Raw genomic sequence first — 19,338 nt, 5'->3', positions numbered from 1 at the left:
TTTGTGATACTGCGTTGGCAGTAGTGCATCAGCATAAACAGCAAAAACTGAACTCTTTCGTCAATAACACTGCTTTAAAGAGTACAAATATATAATAGGCGACATTTTGGGCAATGCTCCTACTTCAAAGCACATAAATACGACATGTATATGTACTCCACTTACGTGCTGCTATATTTAACATTTTAAGGCCACAGTGTTATTGATGAACGCTTTGAGTTTTTACGTATTTAAATAAGTAGACCTGAATTCGACTGTAAAGAATCGTGCACGATTTCCCACGTAAACGGAATTAGCAGCCATTTTTTTTTATTTCTGCAGACGTGTTGCCAATGACGACCTCATTTCAGCCAATCGCATTTCAAAACGACTTCGAATCGAATTGCATAGCGGGAGTTGCAATCTCAAGCCAACCAACCTTGCTTCCTTTTATCAGCGCAGTTCAAGGTTAAAAACGGATGAAAATTCACGTGATCATTGTTGCAGGGAAAATCATTGCGGAAAAGTTGCCACCTGTTCAACTCGGGCCCTGCTCTGTCACCTCTTTAACGACAGGCATCAGATGCTTTCTCAAACTTTCTCAGCCCGAATGACAACGTAACACGTGCCTTGAACAAAGAGGCCTAATTCCTATCTCCTTTACACACCTTCAGTCTTGTTAATTTCAGTTTGTAATTGTAAATGTTGTGGGTTTACTCTCCAACACACCGGCGTGCTGTACTAGTAACGATTTGGCACGTTCTGTTTACGTGACCAACCTTAAGAATTGGTTGTGTCGGGTGGTGGTGGGTTTAAAGACACACTTATGCAATCTAACTCAAAAACTTTTATAATGGCATTTTTTTATGGTGGCTATAATTAGGCAATAGTTTTTGGTTGCTTAAAGCTGCGAGTCTTAACTAATTGCACGTTATTTTATTGTGGTGGCAGCATCACATATTCAATTCTCAAATGTCACAACAACAAAAATGATTGGGAAATCCTGAGTTCAGTAACATATCCACGCTGAGGTATTTTCTCATTACTATCTGTCAAGGTGTATTGTATACTGTAATTTTGATTAAGAAATATCAGATTTTAATTAGTTTTGAAAAAGTATAGCAAACCACAGAAGTCTAATATTTGCTTAAAATGTTCAACATCGCAGACCTTAATATATTATTTTCTAAACAAGAGGAATCACATATGCCAAATGTTTAAAATCATCTGGGCACGACAGTTTTTCCCCCAAAATAGAAGCTTCACAAAGACAAACATCCGAGCAAGACCCTCCTGAAACGAGTCTTGAGACTCGGAGAGAATTATCTGCACAAAGATATCAAACAATGATAACAACTTAACCTTACGAACAAAATCAATCACATTCATAATAATTTTTTTGGGTCAGATCACGGACATAACATGCACGTCGTAAACCCTGTCCATGTTAAATTTCGAATTAACCACAACTTGCATTCCCACGACAAGAAGGGGTTGCGACGGTTTGAATACAGCGGCCGCCCTGGTTAATACTGCGCGTGTATTAAACAACCAAACAATACAGTCTTCCCCACAGTGGACATTAAAGATCCTGCGATAATTTGAAAACAGACGACCACGTGTGCTGACCTCCAAAATGTAAATATCCAATCTTAATCGGGAAAATTACTGAATAACATCAAGCCCACTGGCAGACTATTCTGTACTCTTCTGTTTAAAATCAACCCTTTGTAATATCCTTGCGCTTGAAGAATGATGAGAATGTCAAATGTACTTTTTATTATTATTATTGTGGGAGCTTTCACATCATGCCTTGCGGTTCAACCACATTGCATCCCTTGGCATACATAATTTAAACTTTCACAAACTTATCGTAAATTGGCACAGGTATTGAGTTAGCAGCCTTAAGCTACTTTGGCATGACCGTTTAACGGGCCCATTTGTGTCAACAGGGATGAGATGGGGCGGACAGACAGGAGGTTATCATTTCAATCTCGGTTGCTCCACGTCTAGGCTGGAGTCATGTGCTGGTGCAAGCCAATGGGATGTCTCCGTGGTCTGGCAGCCAATCGGATGGCCAGGAAGTCCTGGAGTATTCGATCCACGCGGAAAGCATCGAGGTAAGTTGAATAATTACGCGCGCGCACTGCCATTGACTTGTGTTTGAGAAAATTTACATTTTCTGCAGAATGGCATGATTTATTTATCTGCGTGTTTAATGCACGTGTGTTTCTAGGTCGAAGATTCGCACCGTACGTAGCCAACCGTGTTAATCAACAGTCTTATGAAACTTTTAGAATTTGCATTACTATTATGTGAAACACACGGTTGAAATGGTGTACGTTCTTGAGATTTGCGAAAATAGTGGCTGTTCAGCAGCTAGGTTTTGGCGGAAATTATTTAAATTAAAATGTCAAAATCCCAGGAATAGAAAGTCAAAATATCCCACCACTCAAACAAAGCACTGGGCAGTCCAAATCTCAGCGGCCCTGGGAATCCACTTTACCGTGAAATGAGCCAGACTTTATAAAGGATAAACACGGCTTCCTTCCCACAAAAGAGTATTTATATTACCAATCCTAGCGGATACATGGGCTGTCAAGCCCGAGCTAGGGTTTGCAGCTTAAACACATAGCATGAACTAACGTGTCGATTTGTGAATGTGTAAAGCATAGAGCGTTCTAATTTTGCGTTTATTTTTTCATGCCGTTAACCATACTGATTATTGGTCGCGAAATCCTACGTGTTAAACGAATCATATTGAAGCAGAGCCATTTGCGCAAGCTGCCAGTCAAGCCACAATCAAAGTGTCCTTCTTTAGCGAGCAGTGGGGTGGCACGAATTTAAATTTGTGGCTCTGGGCCAGTGGTGGTGTAAATTGCACACTACCATGACGGGAGCCAGGTCTTCCATGGGACAACCACGAGCAATAGAGCCATGCTCATTTCAATTGGTGGCTCTGAGTCAGTGGTGGAAATTCCACATTATCATGATGGGAACCAGGTTGTCCATAGGGCATAGGACAACCACAGTTATCATTCTTCTAGGCCATTGAGCTGTTGACATTGACCGTTTGTGTCACACCGGTATCTCCTTGCAGTGGTCTCTCCACTTCTCTGAGGTGGCTTCCAAGTAAAACATGGGCCAACGTGGACTTAATGGTCTGAGCCACATGCCAAAATGAGTCCAACGTTGCATGCTTACTGGGGTTCGTCCCATCAACCACTGTTGACATCCCACAAGGCGGTGCTTGTTATAAAGCCTCCAGGAGCATCAGGGGCAGTGCTCCATGATGATATTGTGGGTCTTTGAGTGATTTACCCTCCGATGTTTATAATTTCAGGCGATAAAATGCAACGTGACCTGCAAGTCACAGGTAATGTTCATAAACGCTGCGAAATGTTTAATGATGCCTTATGTGGAATGCATTAACTCAGGCCTTACATTTTGAATGCAATGTTAAGTTGAACTCATGTATATATTCTTGGTCTTAAAGTGAAATCAGGCAATAGTGAACACGATGGGAGACCAAGAACCCCAAGCAAGTTTCTAAGAAGAGAATAAAACATATATTAATTTCTAAACAAAGGAGAATCATGAATTCTAGATTAGCAATATAAATTAGCAGAAATATGGATACATGAATGAGTACATCTCATTGCTGTATCCATGTCTCCACGTTAATAAAAGTGTGGCCTTCTGGGAGTGCGTAAGATCAACAGCAGTGTTTCAAGACAAGCAAACTGGACCGGTTTCCACATGCAGTGTCTCATCAGCAGAGTCAGACTTGAATCAGTGCTGGTGAACTGCCAATCTGACAGGCAAGATTTTGGGGGTCTCAGTTCGGCGCGAGGTTACTACATAACACATTACTTTAAATGATCTGAAGCGAAATTATATAAGCCATAACTCAACAGAAATGCGTTCTCCACAACGGCACTGTCGATTATTTTGCATTACATTATTTCTCAGCGACACACAGTGCGTACTGAACGCCCCCTTATGGGCCCGACGATCATGTGACCGCTCATTCACGGCACGTTCTTGATGTGTTTTCCGTCACGCGAACTCGAGCCGTGCGGCAAAATTGCAGCGCGCATTAACACATTCCTCCTGCGGAGGGAGCTGGTAGGAACGTTGGGTTGCTCGGTCAATGGCCAGGGTCAACGGCGGCGTGGTGTATTCCGCGAATATGCCCGACTGTGAGGGCGGGCACAAGCCGGCGTGAGTAGGTTAAACGTTGAGTTTATAAGGGCACCACGGGGTGACCAGCCCCTCCCCACCCAGCCCCACCCCTCCCACCCCCCACCCAGCCCCACCCTCCCCTCCCAGCCCCTCCCCACCCTCCCCACCCAGCCCCTCCCCACCCTCCCCACCCTCCCCACCCTCCCCTTCCCACCCAGCCCCACCCTCCCCACCCAGCCCCTCCCCACCCTCCCCACCCAGCCCCTCCCTCCCCACCCAGCCCCTACCCACCCTCCCCTCTCCACGCAGCCCCACCCCTCCCATTTTTGGATGCACGACGGACGGACGGACACAATAATCCCCTGTGGACCGGTGTAACCAGGAGGTTCCTACCAATATAACACGTCAAATGTAAACGTCTTGGATATCAATCCATCTGTTATAATGCGTAACATTCCCAGTAGGCTGCATATCTGGAGTTTTGATCGTAGGCTGAGTCTACTCCTGCCCGGATGTGAACTCATAACCGTCTGATTGTGAGTCAAGGGCTCTGACCACAGCACCCACCGGCCGGACGACGATAAAGTAATCTGGTAAAATTATTCTTGCTTTCAGTAGGAATGCTGCGATGGGTGTAACGGTGAGCACACTGGACTTGCAACCCAGAGGTCGCCAGTTCAACCTCCTGGCGCGCCAGTTGAAGCAATCGGCGAGTTTGTTTTAAATCCCCCCCCCCCGACATTTGTTGACCCCGAATTATAAATGTTGATCGCCATGTTGCGTGCGGTGGGGTGAGGTGTGAGTTCTACCTCCGCTTTCGACACGTCTGGCCTAGTGGAGGAATTAGGGAGATAAATATTCTATTGGAGGGGCTCTCGATAGCTCCCTCTAGTGGAGGCCCTGCTGGCCAGCAGTGTCGTGGCCGAGAAATTGCAGGGCTGCACCTTAACCTTTTTAACGGACCGTGCGGTAGTTTAAAAAAAATTAACCCGTAAAAACAAAGTTTTTCACTATAAATCCTTTATATGCGTGGCATCGGTTTTAATTTATTATTCATTTCTGTTTTTCTTGAGTAGGAGTTTCATTTTTATCACATTGGTATTTTTAATTAAATATGAAAAAAAAATTTTCCTAAAAAGTGGAAAATTTAGGAAATTCTTTTTCACGAAAATAAATTGTCACGCACAACGAGTCTGTGTGCAAAATGTCAGCTCGATTGGATCACAGGAAGTGGGTTTAAAAAACGACCGAAAGATTTGCACGGTCGTAAGCGCGCAAGCAAGCAAGCAAGTGAACTTAATATAAAGGATTTAAAAAGAAAACATATCGTGTTTGACACACATTCGCCCAGATTCACATCTCGGCAAATTGGCGCCACGGTGGCTATGAGATGTTAACTACCTCGCCTGATATACAGGAGGTTGTGGGTTTGATCCAGACCCTGACGCCTGCTGTATATTTGAAGTTTGCGTGTCTCTCTCCCCGTGTTCGCGTGGATTTTTCTCCGGGTCCTCTAGTTTTTCCCTCCACATTTAGAAACGTGCGTTTAGAGTATTTGGCTACTGCTTTAAATGTCCACACGATAAGCCACCTCGTTGGGCTCTCATTTGTGGACAGGTCGCTTCTGAAAAAGAGTTATATAGCTTAGTGGACCTTGTGTAGTATTATATATTAAAATAGTTTGTAGTTTTAATTGTCTGTGTGTGACATATCACCTTGGCAATTTGCCCCACTCTCCGTGACTCGTCCCCACCACAGAAATGTGGAATTTCCACCAACGACTAACCCGAGCGTCCAGTGGACATCGATACCGCACAATGCTGGCTGGAGCATGGGTGGGCATTTATTCTCTTTTCAACAGCGATGACTCTTACACACGCGTCCTCTCTCACCGTGTGGAACCGTAGCAGAGAGCACTGTTAGCGAGCATCTACAAAGGGCAAGTAAGGGCGCGGATAGGAGGGGAGATGGAGCCACCTTCATACCTCCCCAGTATTTACGTTCACACACTGCCCCTGTTTCTCATTTTAAGGCCGAGTTGACCTTGGGGAGACCCAGAGCAGGTTCAGATACAACCTGCCACCGATGTCGCCTTGCCAGATATTGAATCCAGGTCATGGAGTTCGTAGCGCAATGCAGGAGCAGCTCTTGCCACCGGAGACGAACATTAACACACGCACAGCACGGATCTATTTATTGACGATACGGGGTATTGACACAACATGTAACGCCTCACTCTTTCACGTTCACATCTCGGTTTCGTCATCACGGTTTTGCTCACGAATGACCCGAATCAGGTTGCAGTCAAGGTTTTTGTAGGCGGCCGAATGTTTTGCCGCTCACTAAGCAACATCTTGACGGTGCTGGGTGTGGCGAGCCCGAGATTGGGCACGAACGCGGCGTTCTGGACTCCGCACTGTGGACCCGGTGACCTCCAATTTGATTTTGATTGCGAGCCACGTCTCACATCAGCGGCGAGTGATGTGTGAGATCCGGTGCTGTGACCGCCCCCCCCCCACCCAACCTATTTTCCACACCCGCATTGACCAGTGTGGTGAAGTATGGTTAAACCCCCCCTGTAATTCGCCTTAAGCTACCAGTAAATTAACAAAGGAATAAACATTAATATGTAATTAAGAATGTATAATGCAGAGATGTAATAGATGCAAATGGAATTACCCTGTCATTATTTTATTTCCGTCATCATTGCCGTTCCATCTTAAAAACAAATCGGCATCTGCTACTAATTTAAGGCTGAGAGAATCTAGAGAATGCCCACGACTGGTTCAGATAGCTCCCGCCACTAACGATAACCGTGGCTGGCAATCAACACTTAGCTCGCCGGGTTCCAAGTGCGCTGCACACAAACCAGTGCGCCCCCACTCACCACGTAGACAAAGACAAAGATCCCCCGAATAGCTTTACCATACTTTTGGGGCAAGTGCTGTTAGCGAGCACCAAATGAAGGCCGGCATGGCACACGAGGGAGTGGGTGGCCAGCACCACGCCCGACCTGCTTTGTCTCCCCAGTGGCGATGTTTACACACCGCACCAGGTGCTCATTTGAGCCTAAGTGGACTTAGGGGGGACCCAGTCCCGGTTCAGATAATTATCGTCACTGCTGTTGACCGTGAACGGAAATCCAACCCGGGTCGCCGGGTTCGTAGCGCGGCGCGATAACTGCTGCACTGCCGCTCCCCAAGCACACAAACACACGCACAGACGAGTGAAAACGGCTTGCTGTGAGCGTCTCTGAACGGATTCAATGCAGCTGCCGCGACCGCCTGCTTGGGAACACCTCTCATCACACCGACGTCAACATCTACCCGTGCGTGCATCGACCCTGGCCCCGATCGCCCGGCACGACGCCACGCGTTTGTCTGATGGAAGCGCCGGTAACGTCGAAAGGACGCCACCCCCAGCCACCCACCCCCGTGCGCAGTGAGTTGAAGAGGGACGTGCCGCATCAATCACCGCCGAGGGTGAGAGAAATCCGCGCCGTCAGCTGTTTTGCGGCCTTGGAGAATGGGGGTGTATAGTGCGTGTACGTAGAACTTCTTTCGCACCGTACGTAGCCAGCCGTACTCATCGGAGGTGCGGGGGAAGGACGGCAAACTAAACACACAAAGCAGTTCTCAAGAAATGAGTTTGTCAATCTGGATGATGATTTAAAAGTGCATAGCTCCAGTGGCTTCCTAATATCGGAAGGAAGAGCGTTCCAGACGGCCGCTGAAGCGCATCTGAAATACGAGCGATGCGGCAACCGCCGTCTTTGTTCGATGGCCAGCAGCCAAAAGCGGCCGCCGCCACTGCGAGTGCGTTGTGCGTTGTGCGTGTTTCTCGAAACTCCTTTCGCGCCGTACGTCGCCAACCGTGCTAACCGGGAGTGCATCGAGCACGTGGAATGCGTCGCTCTGGGGACGAGGCTCCCTGTGAACCTGCGAGAGCCACCTTTGGTGGGCCCCGTGGCCTCGTTTGTGCGAGATGACCAACGGAGTTGTTCAGCAGTGACCGTCACAGCCCTCTCCGATGTGCATTCGGGCTGCACCGTGTGTTGGTCGATGTCGGTTTCGCTCCTCGTGACGGCCGCTTCTTCGGGGGAGCTGAAGGGTTAAGGTCGTGACGACAAATTGTTTAGTTCCGGAATAAATCAGCCCTGTGCAGAAGCTCCCAACGCGTCGAGCAAAACGTCGACATCGCAACCGATGTTGTGTGACCATCAGTGTCATTGGCATCGTCATCATTGCCATTGATTGATTTGCATGTGTTGATGCATATCTTGGGCCCAACTCTGCAGCATTCTTCATTGAGTTCTTCAATTGTTTCCTGCAGTGAATTTCAATCGGCGATGCAAGAACTCTGTCCTGAGCAAATGCGAAATGGTGAATACAACTCTCCACTAACGCCTACGCATTTGTCCAATTAGTTTATCACGTAAGCACATGTGTGCTTAACAAATTAAGACTAAAATACAGTGCCAGACAAGAGGGAATCAACTGGTAAACCCATCGGAGGATGTAAACTTAGCGCAGTTATTGAAGACAGACCTGCATGAAAATGATGAGATAAAGAGGCAGGTTGGGGCGCTATTGTAAAACGAACTCGACAATGACAAGTTTCACAGCAATGTGTCCGAAGAATAATAATAAGTCATACATAATTGTATTGTCACCTGTGTGTGTTGAACTTCTTTCACACCATACGTAGCCAACTGTGCCAATATCACCTGCGATGACACACGGCTCAGAAACATACGAGTGTGTGCAACAAAGAAAGTGCACAAAGCAGAGGTGCAACGCTTTACAGCGAATTACACTGAGAGACGGAGAGAGGAAGACGTGGACTACAGCACAAACCCACGTTGGAGACATCGAATCGACGATGAATCAGAGCGAGTGGGCTTGGGCAGGAGGCGACAGCACCAGAGAGGTGACGGCCGATGGTTTGAGACCAACGGTGGAGCGGCAGCCAAAGGTGGGAACGAGATCCACCAAGAGGAGGTCCGAGTGGGAGATGGAGCCATGGGATCAGTGAGTGGGCAGGAGCGAGGTGAGATTTTTGTCCTGCGTCGCTGTGACCGCGAGGAACGGCGATGGATTGGAGAGATGCTAATGCAGCAGTGGATAGGGCATGGCTTGTGATGAAGATATTGATGAAATATTGTGAATGATGTCACGAAAATACAAATGAATCTGGATAAACTTCCACAGCAGAATGATTGTGATCACCGCTACCACGATCATTGTCAGCCATGGTCAATCCACTGCTGGATGAAGTCCTACGAATAGCCATCTCCACCATCTCTCACGATGGTGCGCTGTAATAATTCACCTATACTTGTAATAAAACCGATTTAAAGAGAGCAATTTGTGGGCTTTTTGGAGTAAAATAAAATACGGCATCATCATAAATACTCCATTAATATGCTGGCTTTTACCCAGCTTGAATTGGCTTGCTTGTTTATTGCGGTGCATAAATGATTTGACACGGTGCATGTAATGGATTACGTCTCAACTACGGGCTAGGTCATTCTCTGCAAAGTCCGTCCCTGGCCGTGCTTGTGGTGTCAATATTACGGTAATTGATGTGCGCACTCTCAAGCAATAAATCACTGCAATTATGCATGACTTAATGTTATGGCATAATAATTATTTCATTTTATATAGCCTCATTCAACTAATCTACTTTAAAAAAAAAATGTTATTTACCAGTTAAGGCCCACTGAGCTATAAAGCTCTTTTTTAAAAGTGACCTGGCCACAAATAACAGCTCAACAAAGTGGAAGTTTAACGCAACCAAATACTCTAAACGTGTGATGTTGATTTTAAATTAGGAGTGAAAAACCGGAGGACCCAGAGAAAAATCCACGCGACCACGGGGAGAACATGCAAACTTGAAATATACAGGCGTTAGGGTCAGGATCGAACCCACGACCTCCTGCACACCAGGCGAGGTAGTTGACATCTCATAACATCTCGGCACCGTGGCGCCCATGCTAATAGCATCCCATAACGCTGTCGATTAATTATAGAGAGGACCAAAACCCATATACAGCCACTACCCAGCCAATGAAAATCCTACTATTACCAAGCAAAGTTAAAGAAAATGTATTAACAAATTAAGAAATGGCACGTAAACAAAAAGCACAAACAAAGTTATCACATCTTCTTGGTTCTTTCGGTAAAGTCACGTAGAAGGAAAATAATAAAATAATAAAAATAAAACATCATAAAATAATTCTCACGACGTTTCGGCCACAACGCAGGACTGCTGCTTACGTTGTGGCCGAAACGTCGTGAGAATTATTTTAGTATGTTTTATTTTATTATTTTATTATTTTCCTTCTACGTGACTTTACCGAAAGAACCAAGAAGATGAATCCCTGCAGTCACGAAAGCTTTAAATCGAAAGTTATCACAACGAAGCAATGAATACATGAGGTCTCCTACACATCGCAGAGCACAATCCTCACCAAGCCAGGAAACCTTCACACGAGGGGCAGCGGTCAAAAAGTCACGACTCGCTTATAGCAAGTGAACAGCAAAATTTCGCGGATAATGATATTGGCCTACGAATGTTTTTGTTAAATATTTTGATAAATTACCTGAAATATGTAAATACGCTATTAAATATGTGAACATGATCATAATAACACATCTCTTCATCTCATCACTTTCTCTCGCATCACTTTCTCTCTCATCACTTTCTACGCACACGCTTGATCTCTCTATCTCTCTCTATGCAGTTGCGTACATCTTCTTGGTTCTTTCGGTAAAGTCACGTAGAAGGGAAGTAATAAAATAAGAAAAATAAAACATAATAAAATGATTCTCACGACGTTTCGGCCACAACGCAGGACGGCTGCTTGCGTTGTGGCCGAAACGTGAGAATTATTTTATTATGTTTTATTTTTATTATTTTATTACTTCCCTTCTACGTGACTTTACCGAAAGAACCAAGAAGATGAATCCCTGCAGTCACGAAAGCTTTAAATCGAAATTCAGTTGCGTAGAGTCGAAGATGCGATTCGCGGATAGCCAAAATCGTGGAACGACGGGTTCGTGAATAATGAGGGAATAGTGTAAGTGGAGGAGGTTGCAGGGTGGAGGAGGACAACAACTTTCCCAGAGGGGGCATTGAAGTTGCACCCAGAGGTCAACAACCTCGGAAAGGCCGGTGATGAGACTGCGACAGTCAACCCTGGCAGGTTGCATGGCGACTCTGTACGAGCTGTGGGATCGAGCAGAAGGAAGGAAACGGATTGGCAAGGATGTGTGCCAACATCCCTACGCAGGTAAAAAAATGAAATAAAAATTAATAAAAATAAAACAATAAATTCACGACGTTTCGGAGGCAACACAGGTCTCCGTCATCAGGTGGGACCGTCACAGCAAGATGCATCAAATCTGGCTGTGACGGTCCCAGCTGATGACGGAGACTTGTGTTGCCTCCGAAACGTCGTGATTTTATTGTTTTAATTTTATTAATTTTAATTTCATTTTTTACCTACGTGACTTTACCGAAAGAACTAAGAGTATGCATCCTTGCAGTCACGAAAGCTTCAAATCTAGAATCCCTACGCAGGACCCTCTTAAAAAAAAAACAGTCCCTTGAATCAGTGCGGCTATCCCGGGTAAATGTGCAGCTGTTAATTGTTATTGTCAACAGAATTGGCCCTGGTGACCTCTTATCACAGCGGCCTTGACCTACGTGTGCACAAATTTAAATGTTTAAAGCTGGCACGTACACCCCCCCCCCCACATCATTGATTTTCCGTGATTAGAGCTTCAATACATTTTCCAGTTTTTACAGCGCATACAGTATGAATCCTCGCATCGATCGAGAGGGAAAACACTGAATACATTTACAGAAGCGCCTTGGCGCCGACTTGAAAATTACGAGATCGCTCCTCTTGGAGAGTGAGAGAGAGGCACACGAGGGTGCGATTGTGGGTTCGCGCGAGCCAACATTTCCCCAGGGAATTTATTGAGTTTTGCCGACGCGAAAAAAAAAAGCCCCCGCGTAGATCCAGCCCGAAAAAACAGTAAAAATAAATGAATCACCCTCGCTCTTTTTTGCTTGCACGAATTATAAGATCCTAAACCAGCCTAAACGTATGGGCTTCTTGCTGCGTACATTCCTGTCAACCCCTTATCAGAGCCTACCTATTACAGACCAATTCAGACTTTATTGGCCACCCCGTGCCACTTATATATCTCAACGTTCATCCTGTAAAGTCCCATCACAAGGGAGAAACACAAATAGACAAAAACAAATTACCCGTATTGAAACGGCTGTACGCCGTATGGACCTGAAAACTCAATTTCCCTCTTCAAGAATACCGGGTTAAACCGTCTGGGTTGACGGCTATGCACGTACAACAGTCCGCGGCTTAATGCGTAGAGCCAGACAACAGTCTGACGTGACTAATGCGCCCAAAGCATGACCAATATCTCTGGCGCACAGACACATACAGAGGAGGGAATAGGAGGGAAGCGATTAAGAAGATCTGATGGCACGGGATTCATTGGGGGATGACACTTCTGATGAGAGACTTTGAAGCAGAGAGAGGCAGTTGCCTGGGAAGGAGAGCCTAGTGGCCGGCTAAGCCTGTCCCCGGCGTTGGGAGCTCCCCAAGAGGTTGTTTTACTGGCGGACCGCCCGCCCCCTCGTCATGGGAATGTGGAATGTCCAGTCACTGCCTTAAAGGGAGCCGGCAGTGGAGATGGGGGTCATATTCTTAGGTTTTTTCGGTAAAGTCACGTAGGTAAAACATCAACATTAATGAAAATTCGGCTGTGACGGTCCCACCTGATGACGGAGACTTGTGTTGCCTCCGAAACGTCGTGATTTTTGTTTTATTTTATTTTATTTTCATTAATTTTGATGTTTTACCTACGTGACTTTACCGAAAAAACCTAAGAATATGATTCCTTGCAGTCACGAAAGCTTCAAATCTAGAAGAGATGGGGGTCCTCAGGTTTCACTCGCAGACGCAATGACATCCGATTCCCTCTTGCTTCGTCGTGTGGATCTCTCAGACATTGAGTGTCCCATTATCTCGGGTGGCTAAGAGGACCCTGGGAGACGCCAACAATCTCCCTCCCACTGTGATGATTGGGTGGTCGTAAGGTGATTGTCTTGACAGGAACAACGCAGGTGCGTGGTGTACACTGCGATGAATTGGCGTGGCTGGCTCCACCCGCACCGGTGATGCTAAGGACCCCCTGTATTTGGAATTGTATTTCACGGCCCTTTGCCAGTCCATACTTGACCACTCACAGCACACCCCCAATGATGGCGGTTGTTCGACCATACTTCACCACAATGAGCAATGGGCGCCCGGGACCGGTTCACGGTATCACTCGCCGTTGGTTCTTCGCCTTGGCCGGGGAATCGAACTTGGGGTCCACGGCGCGATGCGCTAAACCGCTGCGGTACCAAATTTACCCAATGAGAACGCGTGCCATCATCATCATCGTCATCATCGTCATCATCTAACACCGAACCACGATTGTCGTGCGGAGCTCACAGCCCCTTTGGCTGTGAGCTCTCTTCACTTTAGCCTCGGCGTGAGAGGATTTCATAGCGTCCCATTTGCTGTTGCCCATGTTCAACGTCGTGAAGTTTACTTGTTCCGCGCTGTTGTTTCCCCCACTGTGGGAGTTGACCCCCACTGCATACCAACAGGACCGTTGTTACAGTTGTACTTATTGGCTTGAGCGATTGTAGGGGCGGGGAGGCTTCTCTATAGGTGCACCTAGCCTGGCACAACCACCGTGATGTTACCGCTACTTAGTGGCGAATGGCGGTTGTTGTTGTTGTTGAGCTCCCATAGCTGCCAACCACTTATCAGTGCCCTACGTTACTACAGACAAATGCAGACCGTATTGATCACTCTGTGTTCCTTATAAATCTCAACGTTCATCCTACAAAGTCCATCGCAAGGGAGAAACACAAACAAATAGGCAAAAATATATATTTTGTTGCCCGTATTGTAACGGCTGCATGCCGTACGGACCTGAAAACTCGATTTCCCTGCACAAAAATACGGGGTGAGCCGTGTGGGTAGACAGCTTTGCCAACAGCCTGTCAAGTCTATACGGGGGATCTTTGTCTTTTGTGTGTTTGGGGAGCCTGAGGAATGGCAGCCCTACACTCGGAGTAATTTATTATTGCTGAGCATCGGGCGGTAATGAATTCAGCAGCCTTTAACAGTCGCAGTGAAATGCCCTCGCAAAAACAAACGAACACACAGCAAGCACACACACGTTGGTGCATGCAAATATGCACTTACACACGCACGCATGCTTAACTTCTTTCGCACCGTACGTAGCCATAGCACGTAAACATCCGTAACAACTTTTCTCTTGGCACATCACGGGAAGGGGAGTGTCCGTAGAGTCAATGGTATAATGATGATGATGCACGGACACAGATAGAGGAACGGGAAACGGAACGGATGCCGGAACAGAAGTCCCTAAAACGGACAGAGAGGAGGGCACGGGTCAAGATGAGCAGCAGGAAGAGAAGAGGAACCCAAGGAGGAAGGGGAGGAGGAGGAGGAGGCATGACCGAGTCTGTCATCTAAATCATTCTGTGTCGCCCTTTTTGACACTTACATCAAGGACCTTGCGTGAAGGTGCTCCCTAAATACAAAATAAGATGTCGGGAATGAGAGGGGTGGTGATGATGATGATGTGTGAGGAGGGAAGAGAGCAGTAGAAGAGAGAAGGAGCGAGCACCTGTGAGCGGCACGACAGAGCGGCGTCTGTTTTCACAGGGGGCGGGGCCAGAGGGGGAGGAGTCCAGAGTGGGGGTGGCCAAGCAGACGTCACGTGACTTACGGGAGGCTTGAACAGATTTAGCTATAAGAAATACTCCATAAAAAAAAACTGTATTATGGATGATATTGGCCGCGAAAGCCTACGTGTTTAAGCTGTAAGGGATGCTGTCGGTACGTGTGTTGTTAGCGAGCGCCTATTGCTGTGATAGTGCAGGCCAGCACAGAACGCTGTGGCCAGGACCATACGTGATCAATCATCTTTGACACACACCCCGTAACCAGGTTACAGTCCTCATTTTAGGCCGAGTCAACCTGAAAGAAACTCGTCACAGTCAGGGACCACGCTGTTCGCCAGGATCGTTGTGCTGTCCTGCGGACACTGCGACACTTTGACGAGTCTGCGAAGGTGCAACGCCTTTACGCACACAAAGACAAAGATCCCCCGTGTATCCTTCACAGACTGTCGGGGCAAGTGCTGTTCGTGAGCACCGATGTGAAACCAGCACGCCGCACGAGGGGGGTGGGTTGACAGCACCACGCCTGGCCGTCTTTGTCTCCTTAGCGGTGACGTTTTATTAATCGAGGCTGAGTCAACCTAGGGGAAGCCCAGGACCGGTTCGTAAATATTCGTCACTGATTTTGGTCATAAGTGGGAACTGTATGTATGTTGAATTTCTTTCACACCGTACGTAGCCAACCGTGTTAATCGGAGGTGCGAACTGGGGTCGACGGGTTCGTAGGGCAGTCCGCTAACCACTGCGCCACCGCTCCTACTAACCCACACAAAGACAAAGATCCCCCGTATAGCGTTGACGGACTGTATTGTCAAGTGCTGTTAGCAAGCACCAATGAAAGCCGATACGGCATACGAGGAGGTGGGTGTCCAGCACCACGCCCGGCCGCCTTTGTCTCCCTAATGGTGACGTTTACACACCGCACCAGCTACTTATTTGAGACTGAGTCAACCTAGGGGAGCCCCACGACCGGTTTTAGACAATGTTCGCTCGTGTCGGCCGTGAGTGGAAATCGAACTCGGAGCAGAGCGCAGCGTGCACAGCATCACTGCCCCCCCCCCCCGGCACACACGCACACACAGACTCACGTATCGCGTATACACACACACACGCAGATGTGTGGCGGCATGCCCACCCACACAGCAGTGTCACGCGCGCACACACTGGGGGGGGCACTGCTCTAGAGCCGATCTGTATGCAGACGACGAATGCTCGTGACTTATACTGCAGCGGCAGCAGCAGCAGCCGTGGTCTAGGCAGGCAGCGCGGGTTGACGAGTGAATGCGTTGCGCTAGCTAGAAAGGGGCAACCCAGCCACCATCGTCGTCATCATCTCACCGAACATCCCAGCCATCGTCCTCGGCTTTGCCAAAGGTGGGTGATGAGTGTTCGCTGTGGAGCCTCGCGCCCGTTGCGCAGTAGCGAGCGACCCGCTGGGATGACGATGGCCAAACGCAGAACGCCGCGATCGCAACGGGAGCGCTTGGAACGAGCGGCCCGCGGTGGGAGCAGATTCTGCGTCTTCCTACCCCCCCTCCCCCCGCCACCGTGGTGCACGGGAACGCGAATTTACTGCCGTGCTTTTGCGACCCGTTGAAAAATCGACGGCCGCTCTGCTTGCTGCTCCGCAGAGGGCATTCATTCGGGAGCAACGGGGACGTTAGCGGAACGGTGTGCGGAGTGCGGTTGCACGCAGGTGCCTGTGTGTGTATCTGGCTGTGAACGAGCGTGTACTTAAGTAACTGTTTCTATACTTTTTTTTTTATTAAAAGGGGTGTTAATGCATTGCGTATACTTTGAGTGTATTGCACGGTATTTGCTTGTATGTTTAAAAATGCGGAAAATGCTTTGTACAGAGTAAAATCTACGGATTGTCGTTCACACAAATGAATGAATTGTTTCAATGATTGGTGTGTGTACACCATAAGAGACCGAGCATGTTAATGTGGCGATGCTGCTGCTGCTGCGTTGGCTGTGGTGCAAAAGTGCAGCCAAGAGTGAGAATCTCAACACGCTCAAAGTCAAGTGAAATCTCCCACTCAAAGCACCACCACGTGAATATTCAATGTAATAATAGAACATTCAAGCAAAATATATTAAACACTGTGAACTTAAAATAAAAAAAAATGTAGGGCCATTTTTCGTAGCGTGCGAAGAAAGCCCAGAGAGAGAGAGAGCTTCTGGGAGGCCTTTCTTGGGGGTATTTTGCCTACTCTTCTGTCGTGAATTTGACCCGGAAGAAACTTGACGCTTCTTCGTCGTAGTAGCACACGTGCCACGCATCATATTAATGTGCTCCGAAGAAGGGCCATTGCTCGAAACGTTGCCTCCGAGAATTTTTTTCCTTTTGAGGCCATGCGGTGTTATTGAGGTTTTTTCGGTTGCCGTTGTCCCAATTGAGTTTATTTTTGATTTGTCGACACGCGCGATGGCCCCGTTGTGCCGGTCGCCTGGCTAGCTTCCGCGGAGAGATCCGTGCTGCTGCAATGAGCAGAGGCAGCAGCGAGCAGCAGCAACGAAACAAAGACGGCGACATTGCAGAGAACGAGCGCAGGGTCCTTGAGGAATATTGCACCACTTACAGAGGTGTTTAAAAGGTTGCTTCAACGGGGTGTGAAGAACAGCCGCACGCGTGCGCGCGTGTGTAGGCTGTGTTGTATATTCTTACATTCATCCTTTTGGAAATCGTCCTTTGCGGCGGGTTAATGCTCGCGGGGTAAGTTGATGGCGCGCGGAATTAAAGTGAAACGGTTCTGCGGCGTCGCTCACCGTGGACGGAGCCGGGGTCATCGAGCTGCCCGTTGAGGAATGCCCTTGCGGCAAATTAAAGTGGCACTGAATAAGGAACTTGCCGCGCGTGACAATCGCCAGGGAAGTGCATCCCACGTACGTACAACTCCGCGTGGCATCGGCGCGTACGATGTGGTGAGTTGTAATTGGACGTCTACAACGTCGGATGGTGCCACTATACCACCGGCCACTGACACGTCTAAATTTGTGTGTGTAAGGCTATTGTCTAGGGCTGCTTTGGGAATGTATTTGCAACGTGTTTAGACGCTTACCAGACATAGACACAGTGGCAATGGGCTGTCGTAGTCACTGCTCTGTGTAATATCCCATAACCATGAAACCCACTTCCTGCCACCATGATGCCGCCGTTAATATAATTGATATTTGGCATCGCTTATCACCATTCACACCTCGATCTAGACATCATCATCATCATTAATGCAGTGCCACCGCCATCATCATCATCGTCGTCGTCGTCATCACGGGCACACATCGTGCACACACTATTTGTTTCACCACGTTACGTATTCAGGCAACACGTTCGGCACTCTGCTCAGAGTGACGGCCAATCTGCAATGCACACCACGCAAAGGCCCACGTGTGTATCGAGTCATAGGTGGAAAGTCCACATTCGCGTGATCATGACCTTGTTTTATATTTGTAGAGAACCTTTCACTCGACGCGTTTGACGCCGTTTAACACAACGGCGACGGGAGAACGATGTAGATGCCAGGGGTGTGCAAGGATGGAAGAATGGGTGACCGGGATAGAGGGGTACTTAGGGATCACCAAAGGGCAGGGGAGGGATGGGAAGGAGTGGAAGGGTTCGGGGAGGGAAGAGGAAGAGAATGGGCAACAGAGAAGAGGTGAACATTTAAGAGAGGAATGGAATGAGATGAAGGATGGAGGCTGCTCAATGCAGAGGGGAAGTTGATTTCAGTGGAGGGGTGCAAGGAGGAAAAGGACCGTAAACGGGATTGGGCACAGGGAGAAGGAGGGACAGAGAGAGAGAGAGACGGGGAACATTGGGAATTCAGAGGACGAGAGGGGACATGGAAGGAGACGAGAGAGGCAAGAGGTCATGGAGAGATGGAAAGACAAGCGTCAGGACTTTGAAAATATTCTTGGCCGAGAAATCCACCGAATCGGATTTTGCGTATCAACCAGATTTACACAACAAACCCTTCACAGCCGTCAGTATCACCGTTTCCTTACGAGGAAGACTACAATGGATGACGTTTCAGAAAATGACCCTTCATAGCACGTGATTTACACATAGCTCTCTGAAGTTCAGTTAAAACTAAACAAAAACGATTGTTTTTAACCAGGTAAGGCCCACTGAGCTATATAGCTTTTTTTCAGAAGCGACCTGGCCACAAATGATAGCGCAATGAAGTGGCTCAACATGAGGAAATACTCTAAACGCGTGATGTTGATTCAAAATGTGGAGGGAAAAACCGGAGGACCGAGAGAAAAATTCCCGCGACAATGAGGAGAGAGACACAGCAACCTCCAAGTATGGAGCAGGCGTCAGGGTCGAGATCGAACCCACGAACCTCCTGTATACCAGTCGACGTAGTTACC

The 19,338-nt window shown here is 47.7% G+C and overlaps 1 protein-coding gene across 1 annotated transcript in view; it reads left to right on the top strand.

The window, feature by feature from the left end:
- Positions 1-19,338, top strand: part of LOC144733318 (uncharacterized) — a 201,448-nt gene that overhangs the window by 125,350 nt on the left and 56,760 nt on the right. The window contains exon 9 of the mRNA XM_078615154.1: positions 1,993-2,099. Within this exon, the coding sequence (XP_078471280.1) occupies positions 1,993-2,099 (107 nt within the window). The remainder of the gene's footprint in view (positions 1-1,992; positions 2,100-19,338) is intronic.

The sequence above is a fragment of the Lampetra planeri genome, chromosome 46 (genome assembly GCF_965212315.1).
Source record: "Lampetra planeri chromosome 46, kcLamPlan1.2.h2, whole genome shotgun sequence".
In the NCBI taxonomy this organism is placed as follows: domain Eukaryota; kingdom Metazoa; phylum Chordata; class Hyperoartia; order Petromyzontiformes; family Petromyzontidae; genus Lampetra; species Lampetra planeri.
This window is presented reverse-complemented; position numbering and strand designations above follow the sequence as displayed.